The 27,129-nt window shown below is 45.0% G+C and overlaps 2 protein-coding genes across 4 annotated transcripts in view; one reads left to right on the plus strand and one right to left on the minus strand.

Moving 5' to 3' along the window:
• Positions 1 to 25,255, minus strand: part of LOC147028365 (microtubule-associated protein RP/EB family member 3-like) — a 38,957-nt gene extending 13,702 nt beyond the window's left edge. The window contains exons 1-3 of one of the 2 annotated variants that reach the window (XM_085878694.1): positions 24,987 to 25,118; positions 24,304 to 24,442; positions 1,030 to 1,152 (exon numbers count right to left, since the gene is read on the minus strand). In XM_085878694.1, the coding sequence (XP_085734820.1) occupies positions 1,030 to 1,144 (115 nt within the window). In that variant the 5' untranslated portion in view covers positions 1,145 to 1,152; positions 24,304 to 24,442; positions 24,987 to 25,118. Of the gene's footprint in view, positions 1 to 1,029; positions 1,153 to 24,303; positions 24,443 to 24,986; positions 25,119 to 25,192 lie in introns of those variants that run through there. The other variant, XM_085878693.1, reaches the window with a different exon arrangement.
• A 19-nt stretch (positions 25,256 to 25,274) lies between these two features.
• Positions 25,275 to 27,129, plus strand: part of IAH1 (isoamyl acetate hydrolyzing esterase 1 (putative)) — a 45,312-nt gene continuing 43,457 nt past the window's right edge. Inside the window, exon 1 of one of the 2 annotated variants that reach the window (XM_085878690.1) lies at positions 25,275 to 25,571. The gene's annotated coding sequence lies outside the window, so the exon portion shown is untranslated. The remainder of the gene's footprint in view (positions 25,572 to 27,129) is intronic. The other variant, XM_085878691.1, reaches the window with a different exon arrangement.

Raw genomic sequence — 27,129 nt, forward strand, 5'->3', positions numbered from 1 at the left:
CGGATGAAAGCCTTGTAGGTGGACAGGAGTTCAAGTGCACCAATGAAGGATTTTCTATGATGTAGGATGCCCAGTCGGCGGCTGGCTTTGGAGACCAACTTTGAAATGTGGTTTGCCCAAGAAATATCATGTCTGGTCGTGAGACACACGAGTTTGAACGACTGAACTTCCTCAAGAGGATTGTGAAGAAAGTAGATAGGGGGTTTTGCCAGACGGTCTTTTCGGAAAGAAATTTGTAAGGATTGAAAGACTTATTCCAATTGTTTGACCAGATTATTTTTTAAGGTCTGAAGAGAGGAAAGAGGCTGCAGCCTGCCTCTATGAAGGATGGGGATGTCATGGCAGAGGGTGGAGTCATCAGCAAAGAGATAAAGAGGATTTTCTAGAGTCAGAGAGATCATTGATGAAGATCAGGAATCGGACTGGGCCAATAACACTGCCTTGGGCACACCAACCTTGACAGGGAGCGGAGAAAAACGGATTCCATTGGGTAAATATCTACTTCCATCCACCTCATTCTATATCGACCTGAGGACATATCACTTTACACTTCACATTAAAGGGAATCATGTGCATTATCTATTTTTCATAAGCATGTGCCTCACATTCTGGAAAACAATAAAATATTTGTGTTATTTAATGCAACACAGGAAGGGGCAGTCACCAATTGGTTTTTCATTAACAACAAAACCAGTGTATTAAACAGAATGGAAAAAAACTGGTTATGGTTGGGAGATCCATTCAAAAATTATGGAACCACAAACAAATATCGATGCACAGTACGAAAGGGCCAGCTCTGATATTTTGACCAACAAGAGGCCGACATCCGAGTCCCCTCTCCATATTAGTCCCTCTGTGGTTGAAGCATCGGACCTGACCCTCACCTCCTGGGCAGCCATCCTAGTTGGTGGTGCCCTCAGTTTAGAAAGAATATGGTGACGCCTCATTTAATAATTGCTGCTATAAAAGCTAACGGCAAGCCTTGTTCCATTGTGTATCCATCTTCATGTCACTGCAAGAATGACATACCAGTACAAAGTTGCTCAATTTTGCCGTAGCTCAGCTGCAATGTATTGTTAACCCATGCCAGGAGATCGTGACGGCTCATCTCGCAACCCGATGCGACGTGGACATTCACCGCCATGGCAGTACCTTTGTTATGAAACAGGACAAACAAATATATTAATGAGAAGTAGTTTATGAGTGAAACAAAAAAGGCAATGATTTCCAAACGTCAATTCTTGTGATAAAGTATTGTAGGGCATTTATGTCCACATGATTGCAGATATGATGAGCAACTTTAAGTCCCCTCCAGAATATGGAGTGCAGCATCTCCTGCTGGCATTTCACCAAAATTGTTATTTAAGGTTAGGTTTGATTCAGCGAGGAATGGCACCCAGAATTATATAATGCTACCAAAAAAAATTTGATCGTATTTTGTCATCAACCAGAAAAGTCAACTGAAAAGAAGAATGAAAAAAGAAGATGGGGATGGGCCAGGCATCTGCCTGGAGGATGGCCAGACGGAGGCCCCTGGAGTACCGGCGGAAAGTGGACGCAGTGACACGCACGTCTGGCGCATGCTCCCATACCTGGCCTGACCTGACATTCATTAAAAAAAACTCAAGAATGCGGAAATGGACGTTGCTGAAATTTGGAACATATTACCTTGACGTACAAAGGATTTACTTCAGAAATTTCCAACCAATTTCGTCCAGGAGAATCTGAGAAACGAATTTGCAGTCCCTATATTGAAGTTGCATACAGAGAAATCATCCCACATAAAGGGTGGGGTGCTTTGCGCCTTCCTCGATAGGAAAGCCTCAACACAAAAAGTGCAGTGTGTAATGTTGCATTGACTGGAAATATTTCACTTGTTAAAATCCTTGCTTGATTTCAAGCACCTCACAATATTCAGGACTAGCATGGAATGCAGGACACAATCGCTCTTTTCTGTGGGCTGGACATCCTATATATCACCATGAATCCCGAGAAGGAGAAGTTATGAAAGCCCTTGACAATAGCATTGTCCAGCAAGATGCCAAGGCTTGTTCCTCTTCAATTGTGGAGAGGATCATGACCTGTTTTCTTATTGTAGTACAGTAGATTAAGTCAACATTTCACCAGAATCGTTCAAAATGTGAAAAAAGTGTGAAAACTGGTACACATGACTACTTTTACATGCTCTTTCATATAAGAGCAGGACACACATGATCAGACTACAATTACGGCCGCCATCTTGAATTTAAAAATGGCTACCACCCAAAACTATTTTTACGATATCTTGGTCACCAAGAGGCCTAAGCACTTGAATAAAGAGTCTAATACAATGTTTTCACACACAAGGAATCCAATAAACACACTTATAATGCTCCATTTTCAGTCTTTCTGCTTTGAAATCGAAATGAGACCCTTTCATAAACAACTAAATACTTAAAAGTGTTTGCTCGATGTTTGATATCCAAATGCTATGAGCGTGTAGAAATGGCTTTATCCAATGTAATTTTCAATATAATGTTTTCAAAGGTGTTATAATTCGAAGCGTCTGTCGGTCATTCGCTCTGAAACTATGGTCCGCGGTCGTTCCAGCTGTCAGTCGATCCATGCGTTCCGGAGAACGTCCCTGTGCGTGTGTCAATCACTATCACTCTTTGCATGCATGAATATGATCTGTAATGCAATTGATGCACTAAAAATCAGTTGCTGTCTGAAAATAATGAGATGTATGCATGTTTAGATGTGTATAAGCAGAAATATATGTTGTAAATTGAAATGGTGGTGGACTAACATTGTTCCCCCTTTTTTCAGGACATTTGATACGGTGATACCATTGCACTGACATGCTATAAGGATGTCCAAAAAGTGCAAGATAATCGATGCTGGTGAAGGTGCGTCTTCTAAAAGACAATGCCCAGAGAAAGCAGCCTTGATTGACTGGAAATTGTGTGCAATTTGCCAACAGGACACCGAAGAAAAGCTTGTTAATCCCAGCATAGCTAAATATAGAGGAAGTGATAAAGAATGCGGCTACAAACTATTTGCTGAGAATATTTTGGAGTTTCATCAAATTGATGCCTTACCAAAGGATATTGACATTGTGAAGTGGGACAGTGGAGATAGCATTGAAGCCACGCTCAGAACAAACCAGGCAGTATGGCACAAAAGCTGCAGAAACAGGTTTGACAAACAAAAGCTCCAACGTGCTCAGAAAAAGAAGTCAAAAGAAAACCTGGAATATGAGACAAGTCCTGTTAAGACGAGGTGACGCAGCATGGGTTCAATGGCAAGGACATCTAATTGTTTATTTTGTGAAGAAGATGACACAAATAAGTATCTCCATGATGCAAGGACTGACAAAATTGATATTCGAGTTCGTCGATATGCACATGTGTTACAAGATAGGAAACTGTTGGGAAAGCTCTCCGAAGGTGACATGCATGCCTTAGATGCTAGGTATCATTTATCATGTCTGACTTCCGTCACCAACCGTGTGCGAAAACATAATGCTCAGCATGTAAGAGACACCAAAAGCACTAAAGTCGATAGTCTAATACTTGGTGAGCTAGTTTCGTACATAGAATAATTCCGCCAAGATGAAACGTTGCCAGTCTTCAGATTGTCTGATATGGGGCGACTTTACGAGTCCAGATTAAGAGAAGAAGATCCAGACTTTTCTGGAAAGGTCAAAACAACACGATTGAAGGAGAGACTGTTGTGCTTAATCCCAGAAATGAGAGCTCAAACTCAAGGAAGAGATGTGGTCCTCATGCTTAATTCTGACATTGGAGAAGCGATTAAAATAGCTTGCTCCAATGATGATGATGATGATGATGATGATGATGCAAACCACTTAGTTCCTGTCACAGTACGTCGCTAAGTTATCCACACAAGAGAAGGAGCTACATAGCACACAATATACCAATGTCATCTCTTCCCAAGAGTGCAACATAGAATCTTCTCTAGCTCCATGCAACCATGAAGAAGCCGATATGAGGTTATTCTTGCATCCTCTCCATTGTGCACAAAATGGCCATCACAGAATCCTGATCAGGTCAGTCGACACCGATGTTGTTGTCCTTGCTATTGCCATATTTCACGCTTTATCCCTTGACGAACTATGGGTTGCATATGGAGTCAAGAAACACTCCAGGTTAATACCGGCTCACACGATTGCAAACAGTCTTGGTGAAAATAAGGCTAAAGCTCTTCTGTTCTTCCGTGCCTTCACTGGCTGTGACACGTCGTCGTCATTCAGTGGTATTGGGAAGAAAACCGCTTGGGACACCTGGACCAATTTCCCTGATATAACGGACACTTTCTTGAGTTTATCCCAAGAGCCTTCATCAGTCTCAGATGAGAACGTGTGTCAACTGGAAAGGTTCGTCATATGTCTTTATGATAGAACCAGTGAATGCACCGAGGTGAATCAGGCAAGGAAGCTTCTGTTCACGAAAGGAAGACAAATAGATCGCCTACCCCCCACAAAGGCAGCCCTCACGGAACATATCAAGAGGTCGACATACCAGACAGGAAACATCTGGGGCCAAGCGCTGATATCTAAGCAGCAGGTACCAAGCCCATGCGACTGGGGATGGACGAAGAACGCCATTGAACAGCGGATACCTTTCTGGACAGTACTTGCCGAGGCGGACAAATCCTGCACAGAGCTGATCAAATGGGGCTGCAAAAAGACATGCAGACCACCATGCCAATGTTTCTGTGCATCTCTCCCGTGCACCGAACTTTGCCATTGTGCAGGAATATGTTATCAGACAGATTGAAGTCAGAACTGTATCGAGACCAGATGAACTATACTTGGGACAGTGTATATGTCATTTTAAAGCAGAAAGACTGACAATAGAGCATTTTAAGTGTGTTTATTTGATTATTTGTGTGTGAAAACATTGGATTAGACTCTTTATTCATTTTGCTCGGTCTCTTGGTGACCGAGATATCGTAAAATATTCGTTTCGGTGGTGGCCATTTTGAAATTCAAGATGGCGGCCGTAAATGCAGTCTGATCAGGTGTGTCCTGCTCTTATATGAAAGAACATATGAAAAATGGACATGTATGCCAAATTTCACACTTTTTTCACAATCTGAACGATTTTTCTTTAATCTACTGTACTATTGGTTTTCATCTCACATCATGATTTTTCCAAGCTCAGCAGAGTTTGTATGAATTCATCAAATAACCTGCTGTATGTCTGTTCACTTTAGTCTTAGCCTATTACTTACCTCTGCCATGTTGTACTTTCTTTATGTTGTCTTATGGTGTCCGTCTCATCTTGTCCTTTCCTCGAGTTCTTCAAACACAGCTTACCATCACATTGTCCGCCAAGTTAATCTGCAATCTTTATCATTCCCCTTGACCATTTACTCTTTATGTCCCATGTTCACCTGTTTCTTGCTGTATATTTTATCTCCTTGAAACAATACCTGCCCTCTGTTTGCTACTGCCTGCTCTCCATCACTCTTTAGAAGTACATGTTGTTTAACCCTTCAGTGAAATGTGGCAATGTAAGCACGTTGTCCAATTTGGTTCTGAATGCTCTGCAAGATACTGGCCCTCGGGAGGGATACATCTTAGAACTCAAAGGGGTGAGTGTTATTCTATCACAGAAGATCGAAGAATATGAATTTGAGGGCCAGCAATTTGTGCCATCATCAATCAGCCAGATGATTAATTGCTGTAAGCCAGTAAATATCCTTGCTTTTCCATTGCTGACAATATCCATTTAATTAACCTGAGACAATGCACTTCCACTGACAACTATGCTGTGAGTAAATCCAGGAAGCTGCACAGAGGGACATACAAGCACTTCTGAGCAGCAAAGACTAACCAGCCAACAGGCTCACCACAATGGCACGATCAGAACAATAACATACTCCATCCACCTGACACATGGTGCCACCTGGACAACATTCAGTGCATGCTCACATATACAACTCAGCCCATGACCTGAAGCTAACACCGATTCGTTCACCAGAGGTCTTCATCACTATAGGTATATTTAGTACGTATGCTTGCTGAAGCTGTTATCACAAGCCCAGTACAGAACAAGGTTGCACAATTGGATGCACAGCTCCACATACCAACAAAGCCAAAGCCAACATGTACACACAGCACTCTATGGCTAACCTAACCACTATTTGTGGTTAGGTTAGTCATACGGTCGTGTGTGTACAAGTGGAAATGGGAAATGAGTACTTCCCTGTAATTCTCTCACTGAATGACAATCAACGACACAACAGTCTTTATTTGTGCAAAAGGCACATGACAAGGGTGCGGCTGATATTGAAACAATGAAATGCCAAATGCAAGCTGATGAAATATGAGAATCTGCATGAACGGGTTTCTCATCCTTGTCGGAAAAACAAACGGCCATGGAGACCGATGGCCAAACCAAGAAAACCACACCAGCATGCATTACTGTTCACCAAAAAGGTTGATATAAATTCGTATGAAATGGAGTCAAAACGACTTTCCCTTTTACAAAATTTCAGAGCAAAAACATCATTTCTGTTCCAGTGGAATCAGGAAAGTTGTCCTCAACTGGGTTAACGTGTGGCAATGGCAGCAAACTACAAATAAGTGGACTCGGGTCTTTGCCAATTTCCACTGGTGCAGGACCACTCCTTCATGGTTGGGATGGGAGGGGGAAAGGGGGATTTTATCTTGATTTTCGATGGGAGGGGGAATTTATTTTCACGTGTTTATTTTATTTTTGACTTTCATAGATACATCATTAGCCCACACCCTCATAAAGTATACTTTGATCGGAAGTGCAACCATTCTTCAGACATCAGCCATGCAGCAGAGCTCCAGGAATCAAAAGAGAAACAAACCGCAACATGGCAGAAATGCCTCAACTGCAACTGCTTCTTGGGTCATCACGCAGCCGAACATAGATCACATTATGAACACTGGGCCTAGCAGGTAGAACATACTCCTATGGACTCTCCTCCAATGTTCTGTGGACTCCCCAAAATGGCGAAATCCTGGAGAGTGTTGAACTCTTGGCAAAGAAGAACGAATATGTCATGTACAGTGAACAATGCAAAGGACAGCAATAAGGATGCCAACCCCCAACCCCCCCAAACTTCCCCAAATGGGAAGATAATGGCTTTCACTTACATTATAAGGTCATCACAAAAGTGAATAATCCACATAAAATAACTTAATCACACAACTTTAGATCACCTTATGATTACATCGAGTGCCACGATTGTCCATCTTCTTTCCAAGCAAGTGGATACAATGACTTTATCATGTAAATATTTCCTTTAATAATATTGTCGTGTTCAGGGGGGTGTGCCGTTTCCTGGACTCATAGCCAAATGGTTCTCCCTTGGGAACGAACACATGATCCTTGGAGATTAATGGAACATGGGGGATGGGAGGGCAGCAAGGACAGAGGCACACAGATTCATACTCCATCCATTGGTACCATAATCTGGACAGAGCGTTGGTGCTGCCTAAGCAGTCTCCTTGGCTATTGGACACAATTCTGGATGGGTCGCCACTCCAACACAGGATACCAGCAAGCTGGTACTCATTTTGCCGACCTCAGAAAGATGACAGGCAGAGTCAACCCCACCTGGCATTAATTCAACAGCCAAGGAGGATTTGAACTTAGGATCCGACGATCCCAAGCCAACCTCTGTAGCCATTATTAAGCCAACACCAGGCATACCATTGAGTGACAGGGCTAAAAGCAATATTGCATGATATTGTTACGTTTCTCTGAACCGTATGCATACAAACATACAGATGTCCCGAAGTTAATTATGACATTAAGTATCTGTGCAGATAGAACCCCTCCTTGTGTGTAGTGGGAAGCAAAAGGGGTGCGTTGCGATGGTTTTAAGTTAGGTTAATAAATATTTATATCCCCTCCATTATGATCCACAGTACCATAGCGCTTGCAGCCTTCAGTTCGCTGGCAACAACGTACCACTGTCCACCTGCGTCTCCGGAGCCTCGTTTTTCCGAGGCAGAATCTTCACGTCCTCAGTTCCTTTTCGGCTTCCCCAAACGTTCCAATTCAATCTTGGCTGTACCACCATCCACCTTCCTCAAACACACGTGGAGTGGGCGGGCTTTCCCGGCCTGGCCGAAATCCCGCCCAGAAAGGGCGGACCCCATGAAGGCCCTGTCCAATCAGGACAGACGGTGACGTCAGCTTCACCAAAGCCCCTCCCTGCCCAGGGGGATCTATAAATTACGACACCATCCTCAGGGTAGAGTGAGAGAGTTCGGTGGGTTCGTTGGCTGGTTGCAAAGAAAGAAGGAAGGTCATTGGTTGAGTTGGTCCCTTGGTTGTTGTTTGAAGAAGGAAGGTCGTGATCACGGAGTGCCTACCCACATCTCGCCTCGGTGGCCCATCTGTTGTGCTGCTCCGAATACACCCGACCTTGACCGGGTCTCTCGTTGGGACCTGTCTGCTGCCCCGTTCTAACTTGGACTCCGCGCTCTCTACCCGGGCTCCTTCGCAGACACGGTCTCCACACGTGCGGCTGTCGGCCAAACTGCACGACCTTTGTTGGGTGCTGCACCATGGAGCATCCCTTCCCTCAGAACGTTCAGGTACCTAAAGAACTGCGACCTCAGCTCCCTCCCTCCGTGGCTGCAAAAGTCCCTTGCCATTCAACTGGGGTTGTTTTGTCTGAGTGTGCGTCTGAGTGTGTGGCGCCTGTCTGAAAGTAGCATTGTATAAGTTATTTGATCATTGTAAATCTTGACTGTTTTATTCTCGTGACAAGTCTGCTCTGTGTCTTCTTTTGTAGGTTGCTGTAAAATTGTCGCACTACGCTTCTTTCTCTCCCCTGCATAACACACCAATAAACCTGTTCCTGCACCAAATGAATTTCCTCGCTTAATGTAAATAAATAATTGTAGAAATGCTCCCAGTTCGTTTTTGTCTTTTCCTTCATTGGTCCAGCATGGTTCGGATCTAAGTTTCGCCGGGTCTTTATCTCCGATAATCTGTTCATTCCAGCCAGTAAGTCCTTGGCAGTTCCACTTGGCTGCATCTGATCCGGAGTTAGTAGTTGGTACTCTACCGTAGTTGGGAGAGTGATCCGGTTCAGGCAAGGCGTACCGAGGGCGTGGTTCCCTGGTAGTCGAAACTGCGTGGTTAATTAGGTAAACTGATTACACCTGGCAGGAAGACCTACGCTACACGGTTGAGGTATTGGCGTCCACGGTCGGCGAAGCGACCCGCCGCGTCACGGAATTATCTGTGAGCGACGGCCTGCAATTCCGGGAGTCTGGTGGGAGACGACATAACTTCCCCCACCTAGTGGTCGTTCTCCCCACCGGTCCCCGGTACGCAACAATATCTTAAATACAGTAGTTATGGACGGATTCGGACGAAACTTGGTCATCAAGTTGGATGTCTAATAAGGCCGAATTTATTCGTTTTTTGTGAAGACCGGATGGGGATAAGAGGATTTTTTTTTAATTATTAAAGTGATTCTTCACCATTGAGAGATAGGGCCAAAAACGATGTGGGATTGCAGAGCATGATTTCTGAAAAAGTTGTGGACGGATGACAAAACCAGGTGGATGAGTTGGTGAGGTAACAAGAACAATCCGATTCGATTTTGGTGCAGGTCCAGATTCAAATCTGACCAATCAGTGGATACAAAACATTAACTGTTCAGCTTGGCAGAGGTGTGCGCTCGACGGAGTGCCGTTCTCATTTTACGTGTCTCCATGTTTTGTTTGAAAAGCATAACAAAGAGGATATACATTTCTTTATTGGGAATTTTCTTGATTAACAGAGACTGAATGTTGTAATCATCAAAGTGGTTGTTAAAATGTGATTTTCCTGCAGTGCTCTGCTCGGCTTAGTTTGAGGTCTTTCCATATATACACATATGTATGTAAACAAATATATATATATATATATATATATATATATATATATATATATACATATATAATATACATCTATATCCACATATATATATATATATATACATCTATATCCATATATATATATATATATATATATATATATATATATATATATATATATATATATATATATATATATATATATATATATATATATATATATATATATATATATATATATATATATATATATATATATATATATATACATATACATATACATATACATATACATAAGCCTGGTGTTGGCGCAGTGGTTCGGGCAGCGGCTTGGGATCCAAAAGGTCCTGAGTTCAATCCCCGTTGGGCCACTGAATTAATACACCAGGGGGTTGACTCAGCCTGTCATCCTTCCGAGGTCGGCGAAGTGAGTACCAGTATACTGGGCCGGTGTATAACCCGGTTAGAATAGGTGTACCATATCCCTGTGTCGTAAGAGCCGACCAGGGTTGCGTCAGGAAGAAGAAGAAGAAGAAGAAGAAGAAGAGATATACATATATAATATACATATATATATATATACAAAGGGTGTCCCAAAAAAATAAACAACTTTTAAAATGCTTCGTTTGATCCTAAAAAAGCGGTAATTTTGTCACCAATGCTTCATTTCTTGTGGCAGAGACCCTGAAGTTTATTTTGATTCCAAGCAAGCGCCAGAAAAATGCCAAGACTGACCATACAACAACAGACGAAAATTGTTGAACTTTGGCACCAGACGAAAAGTGTCATACAGGTGCAACGTCTTTACTCGAGACATTTCGGTATCCACTTGCGCCATGCACCAAACTTTCAGACAATAAAGTGCACTATCGCAAAGTTTACCAATGTGGGAACCATCTTTGACCTTCCCAAGGGTCACAGTGGTCGGAAGAGGACAGGTCGTAGTGAAGAAAATGTGAAAAAGGTGAGACAGGCGGTCGTTCAGAGTCCAACAAAATCAATTCGACGACTTTCTGCCGAGACAAACATTCATAAGAGCACCGTTCAGAGGATCCTTCGCCAAGACATTCATGCCTTTCCATACAAAATTCAAACGGAAACGGTGCTTACTGATCAACAGAAACGCAAACGACGAGACTTTGCAAATTGGTTCTCAGGAAAGTTGGAGGAAGATGCAGACTTCCTCAAAAAAACTTCACATGACGGACGAATGGCATGCTCACTTGTCCGGGTAGGTAAACAAGCAAAACTTTCGGTACTGGGGAACTGAAAATCCTGGTAATGCATCAACTGAACTGGTGCCTCGATCTGTTCTCAAAGTCACCATGTGGGTGGCGGTTGGTTGGTATGGGATAATTGGTCCATACTTCTTTGAAGATGACCAGGGATGCACTTGCATGGTAAACCAGAGGAACTATCGCGAAATGATTCAGGAATTCTATCTGCCTGAGCTACGAACTCAGGTCCGTAGGAGAAACAACCTGATCCAGATGAGAACCCAGTGGTTCCAGCAGGATGGGGAACCGCCCCATACAGCCAGGGAAACAAGGCCTTTTCTCAACCAACATTTTGAGGGTCGCTTTATCTCCCTCTACGAAGAAGTTGAGTGGCCACCATATTCCCCTGACCTTACTCCTCCAGACTTCTTCTTGTGGGGGTATCTCAAGGACAGGATCTATGGAAACCATTGGCCTCAGATTCTTGATCAGCTGAAGGAAAACATCCACCGAGAAATCCAGAACATTCCTCAGGAAACGTTTCCCAAAGTGATGGAGAACATGACAACGCGTTTGCAGGCAGTGATCGGACAACGTGGAGCCGACATCGAACATGCGGTCGAAAAGAAAACGACGATTCTACACTAAAATTTAAATTTTGGTGGCAATTTTGACATTGGTACAATAAACTTCAACCTTTCAGCTTTCTATCCAGCCATATATCTTTAAAAAAAAACATGTTATGACCATCCTCTTTGCAGATGAAAAGTTGTATATTTTTTGGGGACACCCTGTATATATATATATATATATATATATATATATATATATATATATATATATATATATATATATATATATATATATATATATATATATATATATATATATATATATATATATATATATAAAACGGAACAGGACATACAGTGTCAGGACACTGCTCGATGTCGCTCTCCTCAGCTGGAACCCATGTATCATCACTGTTTTGGGGCCTACTCCATACAGCTCCTCATGGGCGGCTCCAGCAGTGCAGCACACGCACCACCAAGCGACATCAGCCCACGTGCTAACCACCAGATATCATTGACCAGACATAGATCCCCACAGACCTGCCTTTACGTGTGAATGGAATCACTGCACTCGCCTCTGCCTCCAAATCCACAATGAGGCTATCTCTCTGCTGCCTCCTGTAATTGCATCACAGTATTCTTGACTTGCTTTGATGACGCTCCAATCATCTTGAGGTACTTCAGCATAGACTTTGCCACAAAACCCCGACAACCCACTTCCACTGGTAGCACATCCCACATCCACCCACAGTCATCACATGCTTCTCTTACCTCTTCATACCGACATAACTTTCTTTCATATGCCCATTCCATATTTCCTTCACATGGTACTGTCAGTTCAACGATGATAATCCTTTTTACCACATCAGACCAAATAATTAAATCAGCTCTTTGTTGGATGACTGCAATATGAGATGGGAACCTCAGCGCTCTGTCCAAATCTGCATCTACCTGCCAGCCCACCCTGGCTTCAAAATGCTGCCCCCTTGATGTTACTTCACCTTACTTTCTCACTCTCCTTTATGAACGTGATAATGGTCTTCTCTTTTATGTCTGATTTGTTTGCCTCATTACATCACCTTTTCGTAACCTCGACAATCACTCGCAAAACCTGGTTATGTCGCCAAGTATACCTGGCTAGAGATTTCGGGCAACCAGACAGTACATGCTCTAATGCCTCTCTTCTACCACATTTGGCACATTCTACTGACTCAGCCAATTTCCATTTTGCCAGATTCACCGCAGTTGGCATCTGGTCACACATCGATTTAAGTGTAAAGATTAGTCGCTGTGGCTCCATCTTCCACAGCGATGCCCAGCTAACATTCCACAGTGATGCCTCCCCTGATTGGGGTTTACCTGACTTCCGCGAACCCTGGAGAAGAGGAGGGGGTGGACCACAACCCCAATTGAGACGTGACCCCTTTGAGCCGTGGCGGAAAGGCGGTGGGGTCATGTAATGGGTAATGAGGGATTCGTTCCCTCACTCCCCTTCCAATGAGCCAAAGAAGCAGGCCATATCGGGATGTAACAAATTTCGATTGGAAATTATATCGAGAGTGGTTGCAAATTCAGAGATTACTGAAAGGATAAGAGTGGCACGAGTGGATTTGGGTGATTATTGGAAAAAGAGTGGTGGAGACATTACAGGCAGAGCGTTAACACCTGAAACAAGTGGATGACAAAGAGTGGCTTGTTTGAGGAAAGACTGAAATGCCTGGTTGGAGCGGTGCAGAGGTTCCATGGGCTGGTGAAGAGATTTTGATGACTTGTTTAAATTGTTGGAAATAAACGATTAGGGCAGTATGGAGGGGCCAGCGGACGACGGACGTAGAGACAAATTGATTGGGGTTTGATGAAAAAGTGTACCAGTTGAATTTGATGACCAAGTGGGATCCGAGGGACTGGTGTGTTTTTGTTTTCACATAAAAGTGAAAGGTGTTGGATAGTGTTGTGGGCTGGGTGTGTGGCACTGTGGAATGAATGACTAAAGTGTTTGGGTGAATGGCGTGATTGTGCAGATGAGGAGAGTGAGTGCGAACAAAGTACCCTGTCGGTAGGAGTCTCTTAACCAAGTTAGTGTAGATTAGCGGGACTTGGAGGATTTGACATGGATTTTGGCTGCTGTTCCATTGGGCAGGTGGACTGCTATGGGGTAGGTGCAGGCCAAGGTATCGTGGTACTGGCTGGGAGTGTGACATGGTGTTGGAAGTTGGTGAGTCGGGAAATAGGGCACCAGGGCTTTGGGGGTTCCTGGCAGGTGAAGGCTGTCAGAGGTGCCAGGAGAGCACAGTAGGGTTTAGTGCCATGAGAGCACAGTGTAGGTGCTATGAGAGTACAGTGTGGGTACGAGGAGGGCACAGTATGGGGGCTAGAGAGAGCCACCCCTTAGGCCTAGGTCACATTTGCTCTACGGCAAGGATACGGCGGCCGTACGCCCTCTGAATTGACAGAAACGTGCGTCGGCCGCAGAGAAACTGAGGTGGCCTCAGGGAGGCCCTACGCCATTTGGCTATATTTTACAGGCCGTATGGGCGCCGTGGAATTATAGCGTGGAGTTATAACTTTTTTCATTTCTACGTTCGCCGTAGCAATTCGACAAGCCAAGCTATGACGTAGATGTGTTCCACGTCGACCATACGTAGGGCGTACGGTGGGCTTGCGTTATTCACGCGGCTGCCGTAAGCTCTTCGCAATGAAAAATGAATTTTCCCAACCCCCAAACAATTATGGCAGCCACACTATTTCCACGGTCGCCGTACGGTGGCCATGCTGTCTGTGTGACTACTTGTGGGCAACGCAGGGTCGACGCACGGTTCCCCTATGCCCGCCGTGCACCTACGTACGGCCTACGTGGCAGTCTGCGTCGACCGTGCACTACCGCTAGAGATCGGAGTATAGGTGTTTGCCTATACAGTGGTGCCCCCAGAATCCCAATTTAATTCGTTCCAGGAGGCTGTTCGGATTGCAAAAAGTTCGGATTCCAAAATTATTTTCCCAATAAGAAATAATGGAGTGAATTAATCCGTTCGTGGACCCAAAGAATCCCACTTTCAAGACACTTTAAACTGAAATTCCCCATGTTTAAGGTAAAATAAGATGAGTAAATGACCTTCAGTGGCGGTGTATTGTATGTAAACTGGTACAATCACCAATCCAAAGGTCCACACAGGCTCGAGCTCCGGCCTGGGTTCCGATCGCTCGCGCACTCTGCGAGAGCGCTGCCCCCAGGGCAGCTCATCAAACATGATGCCCGCAGAACCACAATCACTTTCATCAAACGCATCGGGCTGACGTAATCATGGATATTCCAAATTACAACCGGTTTTGCTGTGAAATTCAATCCTTGCCCGACAGTCCGTCACACCACGTGATCGGATTGCTTTTTTTGTTTTTACTTAAAACACAAGATGATTAAAAAAAACAAACATCACAAATGAAGGTGAAAACACGAGGTAAGGCCTAAGTCACATTTGGCTTGGCGGCCGGAGGGTCTACAAAATGTACGGGTACTTGCAATTATAAAGCGGCCGCAGTATTTCCACGGTCACACAATGTAGCAGTCACATATGTTTTTATTTTTTGGGTAGACGCACGGAGTATTTATAAATTGTGGAGACCAAAAACATGGGTGTGCCGTACGGCTTTGATTTGATGTCGCACGGTGACCTTAGGGCGTTCCTGTGACGGCCATAGAATTTTCAAGGTAGATGCAAGGTGCCCGCAAGGCGACCACAGGGGGACCACAGGGGGGCCTTAAGCCGAACGTGCGGCAACGAATGGGTGAATTTTTTTTTTTTTTTTTTTTTTTACCAGTTCTTTTGTTTCGGCTTATCAAATTTCTTCGGCAAACGTAGAAATGAAAAAAGTTATAACTCCGCGTTATAATTCCACGGCGACCTTTAGACCTGTAAAATATAGCCAAACGGCGTAGGGCCACCCTGAGGCCACCTCAGTTTCTCTGCGGCCGCCGCACGTTTCTGTCAATTCAGAGGGCGTACGGCCGCCGTATCTTCGCCGTAGAGCAAATGTGACTGAGGCCTAAAGTATCGATCGACACATGAGAGATGCTTTCACGAGGACTTCCACCGACGAACTGAATGAACAAAGCGCAAAGATGCGGGTCGAACAGGTGGGGGAGACACGTGAACAAACATGAACGCCACGTTGTGTTCAGTTTTTTAAAATGTATTAGGTTTTTAGGGCAAAATTTTCTCGAAAAAAATTGTTCGGATTCCAATTTGTTCAAACAATGGGGCGTTCGGATTCTGGGGGCACCACGGTATATTGTAGTTATGGTATATTCACTTAATAAAAATACTGGTATATTTTTATTTCAGTAAAAAAAGAACTGGTATATATACCCACTCGTTACCATCCGTCTGGCCGCACGTTCGCCTTAGGGCCCCCCTGTGGTCGCCTTGCAGGCACCTTGCGTCTGCCTTGAAAATTATATTGCCGCCGCAGCGACGCCCTAAGGTCACCGTGCGACATCAAATCAAAGACCGTCCGGCACCCCCACGTTTTCGGTCTCCACGATTTATAAATAACGCCGTGCGGCTACCCGAAAAATAAAAACATATGTGACTGCTACATTGTCTTCTTCTTTTTCTTCTTCTTCTTCTTCTTTCAGCAAGCTCCCATGAGGGGTCGCCACAGCGGATCCACTGTCGTTTTGTTGTCCGCATAATGATTTGGCAAAGGTTTTAACGCCGGATGCCCTTCCTGACGCAACCCTGGTCGCCTCTTACGACACACAGGGATATGGTACACCTATTCTAACCGGGGCATACACCGGGCCCAGTACAACTGGTACTCATTTCGCCGACCTCGGAAGGATGGCAGGCTGAGTCAACCCCCTGGTGTTTTCGACTTGGTATATATATACATGTACATATATATAATACATATATTAGTTCAGTGCCCCAACGGGGCTTGAACTCAGGACCTTTTGAGTCCTAAGCCACTGCCCAAACCACTGCGCCAACACCAGGCTCTCGACTGCTACATTGTGTGACCGTGGAAATACTGCGGCCGCCGTGGCAAATGTGATCTTGGCCTTAGTTAGGAGCGCCAGAAGCACGCTCAGGTGGACCCCGAGGTTGCTGGGTGTTCTCCATCCGCGATTGGAAGCAGGCAAAGAGGCCTAGTAGTAGTCACACTCCCCAGCCAGCGAGTTATGCCTAGCACCACCAAATGAAAAAAGACAAATAAGGGCCTTGCCCAGGTTTACTAGATTGGAACAGTGTGCCAGGTTCAGAAAAATGGGTCATTCGGATCATTCTAGCCATAGCAGGGTTTGTTGCACTGTCCAGAGCTCAAAGTAAATGGTTAGGTTCGATGGACTCTCCTCCACACCATTCATGTGTGACACCTGGTATGAGTAGTGTTGATGGGAAAATTTTTTGGCAAGGGCCAGGCGAGGTCACCCTCTCCAAGTGCCAGAGAGGCCACCAGTATGTCATGAGCACACATCCACGAAGATAACAGTTGAGTAAGAAACACACCATCCTGTCAGTAATAAAATAAAATAAATCCAAAAAAAAATACACCCGTGCGGAGTGACGGTCATCTCTGCGAGAAAAAAATCATCATTTTCGCATTTTTTTGCCAACTTTGAAGTCACGTGACACGAAAACGAAAGCGAATATCGAAAATCCGGCCTGACCAAATTTAGATATTGTCCCATAGATTCATATGCTACAATCAAATTCAAGATCGCTTGAGAAATGGCGGAGGATATAGAATTTGAAAATCGTCATTTTCGCAACTTGAAAGGCATCGTGACCTTGACCTTGACCTTCAGTGACCTTGAAAGTCATACCATCGTGTATGTCTCATCTTCCTCTATCAGGATCACTTATGACCAGATCTCCCACTTCAACTTCATTGTGAACGGACGGACGGACGGATCGAAGGACATCGACACCCATATGATAAGGTCATACTCAAAGAGATGACCTAAAAAGGGAAAGGAAAAAAAGGGAACGGTTGAGGAAGACCATACCAAAACAAGTCCTGCCAAAGCAAGTCAGGCAAGGAAGGTTAAGGGGACACTCCATCTCACCTGGTCTGAGGTCATCATACCCATTTGCGTCCTCAAGAACACCTCCAAACTGCATTTGTTTACCATCGATATCACCGTGCCACCATTTCTGTGTCACCTGCTGTCCAATGCAGGGCTTGTTGCCTGCTGCTGCTTGTGAGTAGGCCATATGGGCTGAAGCATTTTTGTGGGCCATTGAGGCCAAAGTGCTTTTGTGGGCCGTTGTGGCCGAAGATTCATGCCATTTTGTGGGCTCAGTGGGCCGAAGAACTCTTTGTGAGATTAGGCCACTGGGCCGACTGAACTCACCTGGTGAGAGGCCAATAAGGCCACGAAGTGAGGAAACCCTCAGGGCTGAATGGACAATACTGCCGGGAGGGGGCATGAAGGAGCGAACACGTGAAAGAACTTTGAACCTTTGAATGTCCTGCTCCTATGCCAATATTGGTGTTAAAAGTAAAATTGAATGCCCTCCCATTCAAATCCATAATTAGAATGTTAAGAAATGTGCATAGAGTGTGAATTTGTTTGTTAGATTGGTGACCTGACACACTAGGATAGGGACATGCCAATCTCACTGTGACACTTTGGTTTTTGGAGTTAAGTGCTTCCCATGCTGTGGGTTCGAGTAAATGGGAGATCTGTGCTGTACGTTTGACAGGGCCATTGCCGTGGGCTGCCCCAGATGGAGGCTCGGGAGAAAGGTGGGGGTAGTGTTGTGGAAATGGCCCTTCGTGGGTTATTAAATATAGGATTAGCCCAGATCCCCCATTAAATGCATGTTTAGCCAGGTTGTTCGGTAAATGGACGTTACATGTGTGTCGGGAGGTGTAAGAGGCTGCTCATCGTTGGTACATTGGTGGTGGACCGAGAGGTTCCTCTTCTTCCTTCCTCTCTCCGGACAATAGTCCCCACCCAGCGCTGAGAGGGGGGGTGGCCTAGAGAAGGAAGTGAAACTGAAGGGAGGAGCCAGTCGGCTTGGAGGCGAGCGTGCGCCGGGAAGGCAACAGAAAAACGACGAGTGTCGAGTGGCGATCTGCTGGATGAGCAGTTGGCTTTGAGGCGAGAGAGCGCCGAAAAGGAGAAGTGAAACTGAAGAAGTAAAACTGCAGTGGGGTTCGAGGCAAGCGAGAAAAGGAAAGGCAGTGGTGAATCGGCCGGGAGAGAAAACTGGACCTGAGCATGCTGAGTCTACCCTCGGCTGGATGAGAAATGACTGGTGGGGGTTGTGATCTGCTGTGTAGGGGACGGCTGTGTCTGTCTGCGATCTGCTTCGTGAACGAGGCAGGAGAAACGACTAGTGGCTGCCTGCACGTCGAGTCGGTGATCGACTTTCATGAGAAGGTCCTCGACACGTTTGTCGATCTGCCTGCCGGAGCCCAACACCTCGATTTGGCCTGGTCTGGTGAACAGGTCAGGCCTGGACTTGTATACTGGACCTTGTGCGAAACCAGCTGAAATCCACCATCGATCTGACGGTGTTGTGCCGTCGACCTTATGCGGAATCAGAATGCGCGGAGGCCGTGTGCGTGGGCGGTGCGACAAAAGGAGGACGAGCGCCATCTTGCCATGTGGTGTGTTTGAGCTTGGGCACTTGAATCCAGAGATATCGGCTTGTCACGAGCCACATTCGTTGCTTTGACACTTTCTTCTCATCCATGAAACATCACAAGTACTCTGTGTCTTGTCTGCATGTTGTCCAAGGTTTATCTCGCTGGGGTTCCCTTCGAAACCCGTAATCCGTAGCTCCCTAGTTAAGAACGGGTTATAGATTAATTAAAACATTGTCGTGAATGTTTTGCTTGTGTAGTATTCCCCGACGTCCCCAATAAATCTGGCTGATTTGTATGAAGTTTATTTGAATTAATTTGTGACGCATCGAGGAACGATGCACTCGATTTGGATATAAAAACCAAAATGGCTACAGACTGGTAGACTCCACTCGGTCTCTGACAAAACCAGTCTGTAACCGGGTCTATTCCCCCAGCTGGCAAAGTACAGGTGTATTTTGGTATCGTGGTTCGAGACGCGTAACCCGAGAATTGTGCCGAACCAGCCGGCGTTATAACCCCGGAGACGGCGGTGGTTCGGGTGGCGCCGAATCTGTAACATTTGGTTGTCGAGAGTAGGGTGTGAAAACCAAAACTGGTTGCGGACAGCGATTGACGCACTCGTCAGAATCCCATCACCGCTGAATCGGTAACAATATATATATATATATATATATATATATATATATATATATATATATATATATATATATATATATATATATATATATATATATATATATATATATATATATATATATATATGTTGTTCATCTTTCGGCTGCTCCCGTTAGGGGTCGCCACAGCGGATCATCTGTTATGATCCGCATACTGATTTGGCACAGGTTTTACGCCGGATGCCCTTCCTGACGCAACCCTGGTCGCCTCTTACGACACAGGGATCAGGAATTGGGTTTCGCCATGATTCCGGGCTGCTCCACACCCTGCCCAGTGCAGAGCCCCCGTCCTCAAGCGATCCTCCAACCCAAGCCTCCGAGTAGCCGGATTACAGGCGCACGCCACTACGCCCGGTTATATATATATTGTTGTGGTTGACGAAATTCGCAAACCACCATTCAGGTCCCGTAGGTGAGATATCTCTGTAAGTATATGTGTAGTTAGGCCCAAACCCGTTGTTTAGAGGGAATAAATGTCATTCATTCGGGCTGCGACCCTTTTAGATAGCCGTTTTTCTTTTACTATCTTTATTTTGGACCAGCCGCCATTACTACCACCACAACCACCACCAACCACGTCTCAACAGCCATCACACAACAACCACCAACCGCAACGCCGCTTCACAACAACAGCCACGACCCTTGCCGTCACATCTCGCTCTCGCAACCATCGCATCACCGCCATTCCCGCGCCGCTTGTGGGCACCGATCCTGGACTCGTACAGGGCGCGCACCGAGCAGCGGGTGCAAAAACACCAGCCTTTCCGAGAAATCGGATCAAGAATCATTCACGCCCACTTTTCCTCTGTCCAATGGGGAGCCAGCCAGAGGTGAAGGGTCGAAGGTGAAGGAGCGAAGCCCCGGGGGCTATAAAGGGCCGCGTTCGCTCGCCGAAAAGACAGTTGTTGAGGGAGTTTCTGAATCGGGAGAGAAAAAGAGTTTCTGAATCGCAGTTGGACGGAGTTGAGAAGAGTGGAGAGTGGGAGAGTTGGAGAGTTGTGGCGGCGGTGAAGGCAGTCGAGAGGGCGCTCGTGTCAGAGTCGGGGAGCTGCGAAGAGGGGAGGCCGGTAACGCGACCGAGGTAGCGGTGGAGTTGCTCGTCGCGGGACCCAAGCCAGCGAGATATCCTCATTCCCCCGAGCATCAACAACCCCCTCCTGTTTCCCCCCGCGCTGAGATAGTGTGAGAAGGGGGCCCCGTTCCCACCCCATTCCATGCAGTGCCAGCGAGGCCCGCGGAGTCGGGGCGCCGCCGCCATCTTGCGGCTCATCACCAGACGGGTAGGCTCGACGCGGTCTTGGCCCCAGGCCCGTCTGCCCCCCTCATCGTTGAGGGTGGTCCCTTTTTCTTTTGCTTTGAGTATATGTGTTGTCGGCGCCGTCTGTGAAGTAAAACTGTATAAGTGTTGCCGTGTGCTCGGTAGTCGGTAGTAGATCTGCATTGTGTTTCTCTTTTACATTTGCTTTTGGTGTATAATTGTATATGTGTGCTTTCTGTTTGCCGCGGAATAAATGTGCTTTATGTTGAACTGTTTTTCCCGTTTCACTTCGTCTTTTCTTTTATTGAATCTCCATCTTACTTCACGTAAAGGGTTGGTCGTGGGCTAAAAACGCCCAATAATTAATCGAACTGTCGAGGTTGACAATAACACCGCTCGGTTATCCCGATAGTACGGAACGGGTCGCTTAAAGTGGCCCGTGTCCGAAGTCGACCTGCGGCGAGGTGCGATCGCCCGGTCTACCCTCCGTGTGGGTACTTAGGTAGGTCGAATTTGGTGAGCAACCCTATCCCACGCGGGGGGCCAATTGGCACGATCGTGGTGAGGCCGAAAGGCCCACCCGTGACTCGTTCCCGGCGTTAGTCCGAGAGGGTCACGACGGGATTGTCCGTCCGGTGGGCGACGTGCCGCGATTCGAGTTACGTGGCCGCTCGCACGCTGGCGGGCGCGAATCCGCAGCAATATATATATACCATACACCGCGGCCGCTGCCGCACCCACCTCGGGCCCTGGGTTCAGTTGGGCGAGTCCGTGTTCCTGCACAATCAACATTTCCTGCACGGGGATTCCATCCTGGACCATGGATTCTACATTACTACACATATACATTTCTAATACCCCCGGCTCCCGCTCGCCTTGAGACGCCATCTTGCTTCTCGTGAAGGGTTAATTTAACTCGCTCGTAATTTGGAGGGAATCGGGGGTCGCTTCTCTCACCCCTGGACCGATTCCCGTGAATTTCGCTGGAGACAGGAGAGCCTGTTTTCCTGTTCTCCGATACCAGTGCCGCGAGGAGGGCGATGAATTTGTAGCCATGCGACCTGACACCAGTGTTGCGGTTTTCACGCCCGCCGGCGTGCGAACGGCCACGTAACTGGAAGCGCGGCCCGACGCCCACCGGACGGCCAATCCAGTCGTGCCCCTCACGGACTAACGCCGGGAACCAGTGACGGGTGGACCTTTCGGTCTCACCGCGATCGAGCCAATCAGCCCCGCGTGGGATAGGGTTGCTCGCCAAATTCGACCTACCTAAGTACCCACGCGGAGGGTAGACCGGGCGATCGCACCTCGCCGCAGGTCGACTTCGGACACGGGCCACTTAGCGACCCGTTCCGTACTATCAGAATAACCGAGCGGTGTTATCGTCGACCTCGTCGGTTCGATTAATTATCGGGCGTACTCAGCCCACTACCAACCCTTTACGTGAAGCAAGATGGGGATTCAATGGGGGAAAAGACGAAGCGAAGCGGGAGAACAGTTCAACAATAAAGCACATTTATTCGCGGCACACGGGAAGCACACAAATACAATTCCACCAAATGCACACAAAAAAAGAAAACACAATTCCATTTACACAAAAAAGCAAATATAAAAGTGAAAACACAGTGCAGAGCTAATACCGACTACCGAGCACACGGCAACACTTATACAATTCTACTTCACAGACGGCGCTGACAACACATACCCAAAACCAAGGAAAGAATATCCCCAAGAATGAGGCGGGCCTGAGGCCGAGACCGGGTCGCGCCTACCCGTCTGGTGATGAGACGCGGAGCGGCGATGGCCCCGCAACCCGCGGGCCTCGTGGACGGTGTCTGGTAGGGGGTGGGAACGGGGCCCCCTTGGTCGCACTATCTCAGCGCGGGGGAAACAGGAGGGGGTTGCTGATGCTCGGGGTATAGAGGAACATTATTATCCCTGGTGTGCGCTCCCCCCTCGGCCGGGACGCACGGCCGGCCTCCCTCGGGCGTGCAGCGCCTTGCACCGTCGCGAGCACCCCCTCGACCGACACGCTTCAGCTTCTCCAGCCACTGCAGAGCCGGGCTCCAGACTTCCACACTCGTCCCCTCCGTTCCGACTCCTTCTCGTTCTCGTTCTCCTTTTTTTTGACTGACGAACACCGTCCTTTTATCCCCCCGTAACTTCGCCTTTGACCCCCTCCCTTTGACCTTTTACCTCGCTCCCCATTGGCCCGAGAAAAAGTGGGCGTGAAGGCTTTTTGATCCACAAATTTGCATATATCGATCGCCCTGGGGGCGGGGCCAATTCGCCCCTCGCTCACCGATTGGACGGCAAAAAGTGGGCGTGTGTCGTTTTTGATCCGTTTTTGAAGCACAAAATCCATGATTTTGTACACGCTGTTCAACGTGCGCCCTGCACGAGTCCAACACCGGTACCCACAGCGGGGCAAGAACGGTGGCGATGCTACGGTTGCGAGGTGTGACGTGAAGGTCGTGGCGGTTGTGGTGAAGCGGTGGTTGTGGTCGGTGGTTGATGTTGTGGTTGTGATGGTAATCATGGCGGTTGGTCCAAAATAAAGATAGTAAAAGAAAAACGGCTATCCTGAAGAGTCGCAGCACGTATAAATGACATGTATTCCCACTAGACAACGGGTTTGGGCCTAACTACACATGCACTTACTGAGATACCTCACCTAAGGGACCTGAATGGTGGTTTGCGAATCTGGTAACCACAACAATATATATATATATATATATATATATATATATATATATATATATATATATATATATATATATATATATATATATATATATATATATACACACATATCTATGCAAACATGCACACCACCCATAAGTCGATTGTCTTACTGAAATCCGGTCTACTGAATATCATTTTTTTCATTTAAGTAAATAATTTGCAAACTCAACCCACCTGGAGGATGGATACACTGCTGGAGCGCAAAATATATATATATATATATATATATATATATATATATATATATATATATATATATATATATATATATATATATCAAATCACCCAGTTTAACCCGAAGCGAGAAATTCATGCTTTGCTCTGTAAATTGGTTCGTCAAATTAAATCAAATCACACAAACAAACATACATACCAATCTCTCTGTACCATGGGAGTCGCAATGCAGCAATCGCTTGAAACTTGAAGTCTTGAAGACAGAGAGACAGGTGGATGACAAGGCAGAATAGTAAGGTAGGTGGGGGCAGGACTGTTAATTGGGATAAGGAGTCAAACTGAAAAAGAGAAATGGACAGAGGGGGAGAGAGAGAGAGATATGAGCTTCAGACAGGAAATAAAGGAGCAGATGGTACGGGAGGGGTTAACAAACACAGAGGAATGGTGATCGGGTGAGGACAGTGCGAGGATGGGATGACACCTTGCCATAATTGATATAATTATTACATGATTGTGTATTTCATGGGAAATCGTCACTTGAAGTGTTTAGAGTGCACAAGTGTGCTGAAATTGAAATAGGGAATGCACTACTGTACTCCATATTCACATCGAATATACTGTACAATACTATACTACACAGTACTGTATACAATTTCATTATCATGGGACCAGTGTCGGTGGTCATGAATAAAAAATGATTCACATATACAACAAGCTGTGTGTGTGTGTATATATATATATATATATAGCAATTGATTTGCAGAAGAATTTCAACATCAATGGAAAAGTTGTTTTTTTTTTAAAACGAAACAGAACATGAGGGGAGCAGATTTTCTTCCACTTTGAGAAGTGTAATAATTGTCTGTCTCATTGGCGACTCACTGTAATCAGTAATTAGGGGGATCACGTGATGTTTATCTCAACACCAACCGCGTTTCCCAGCCCGCATCAGATTCATCTCCATTGCCAACTCGACGTTGATCTGACACTCCTTCAACATTTTCCTTTCAATGACGGTGGCGTTTCGTCATTTTAGAAGCCTGATAATATTAATAAACACTCTTTCAGGTTCCTCGTTGCGAAAGCACCTTGAAAATAGAGAAACCGAATGTTCGACAAGCGTCCGGTTGGTTCATCCTTTTTTAAGGTGTATATAACACGTATCCATGCTCGGATGGCTCCTCGCGCGATTGCACCTTTTTTGTTTTCTCATCGAAAATGGCCCTTACTCATCGTGCACTCCATCGTTCGTTCTGTTGTCGTGTTATCTTCAAAATAAGTATCATTTTAATGTCAGATAACCGTTGTTACGGAAAGCGAAACTTTCAACGGAAGGAACCCCAGCCCAGCCATCAGTTTTGCAGATTTTACCCTTAACGAGATAAATTCAATCGTTTGGAGCCTTTTCACCTTGTGGAGACCTGCACGGACGGGCTGTACAGGAAGAATTTGCGCCCAAACTGCACGGTACCGATAAAACTTGATAAAATACCTTAACACTTGAAAATATTAATTTTATAATAATTGTACTTTTTGTTTCCATGTTTGTGTGGAAATATATTTATATACACACACATATATATATATATATATATATATATATATATATATATATATGCATATATGCATACATATACACATATACATACATATATACATACATATACACATATACATACATATACACATATATACATACATATACACATACACATATACACATACATATACACATATATATATATATATATATATATATATATACACATATATATATATATATATATATATATATATATATATATATATATATACATACATATACACATTTACATACATATATATATATATATATATATATATATATATATATATATATATATATATATATATATATATATATATATACACACATACACATGCATATATACGTACATATATATATATATATATATATATATATATATATATATATATATATATATATATACATATATATACACATACACACACATACACCAGTTCTTGCATTTTGAAAATCGGATGGGGCTGATAAATAGGCCTCATCATGTGGGGTGAGGGGGCTGATTTTTGCCCACGGGGCTGATTTTAAAATTGCTTAAATCTTGTGAATTAGTTTTTGTAAATTGTTTTAACATGTGGTCCAAATTGACCAATGTCCGTACAAACTGAACTGCCAAAGAATCTGAATAAACTGAGCCGAATCCTAACTATGTAATTTCAAAATGTACCTTAAACGGCCCTTCTTGGGGCCAAACACAAAGTTCTGAGAAATAGAACTTTCTTCTCAAGCACAGTACTTTCCCACAATCCTTTTCATTAAAAAGTATTAGAACTAAGTTGTCTTTGTTGTTGTGGATTATTACCTGTCATGACAAATGTTCTGACAATTTGCATGAATGATGTGCCGGTACAATACATTACATGTATGCCATTGAAATGGAACCATTCAAGTATTCCGTACACAAGTCCAACCCATTTCTCCCCCTGGACTGTTGAATTCCTTACCCTGGACCATGTATATGTTGAACTGTGTTCAAGATATACATGGGGATAAATCTTGACTTTTCACTGCCATTACCTTGTCATGTTGGTTGTACTTGAATGTCCACACCTGGATCCACCAGTAACATAGTAATAATGTCAAAATATTTATTCTCGTAACAAATTTAAAACTTTATTTGCTGCAAAGCTGAATGACCAAAAAAAATCTGAACAGTCACAAATTTAATGAGTTTATTGATGCATTTCTGTCTCAACAAAACTAATTTATCTGCAAGTATCTCTCTCTCCAGTCCAATAACATAACAGATACATGTGTTCAGTACATTCTGCCAAATACTAATTAACTTTAGTATTGATGTAAATCTTCAGGCAGAAACCCCCAAAAGTCACTATCATCAGATAATTGTGAAAGAGATTCATCCCCCCTCCCTCCGAGCTACCTGAAGATAAGTCCAACACAACAGTATTCTCATCATCTGTGGAGATGGCTTCAACCATG

The sequence above is a fragment of the Eptatretus burgeri genome, chromosome 4, assembly GCF_056783735.1.
Source record: "Eptatretus burgeri isolate ZD-2024b chromosome 4, Ebu_testis_v1, whole genome shotgun sequence".
Taxonomy (NCBI): domain Eukaryota; kingdom Metazoa; phylum Chordata; class Myxini; order Myxiniformes; family Myxinidae; genus Eptatretus; species Eptatretus burgeri.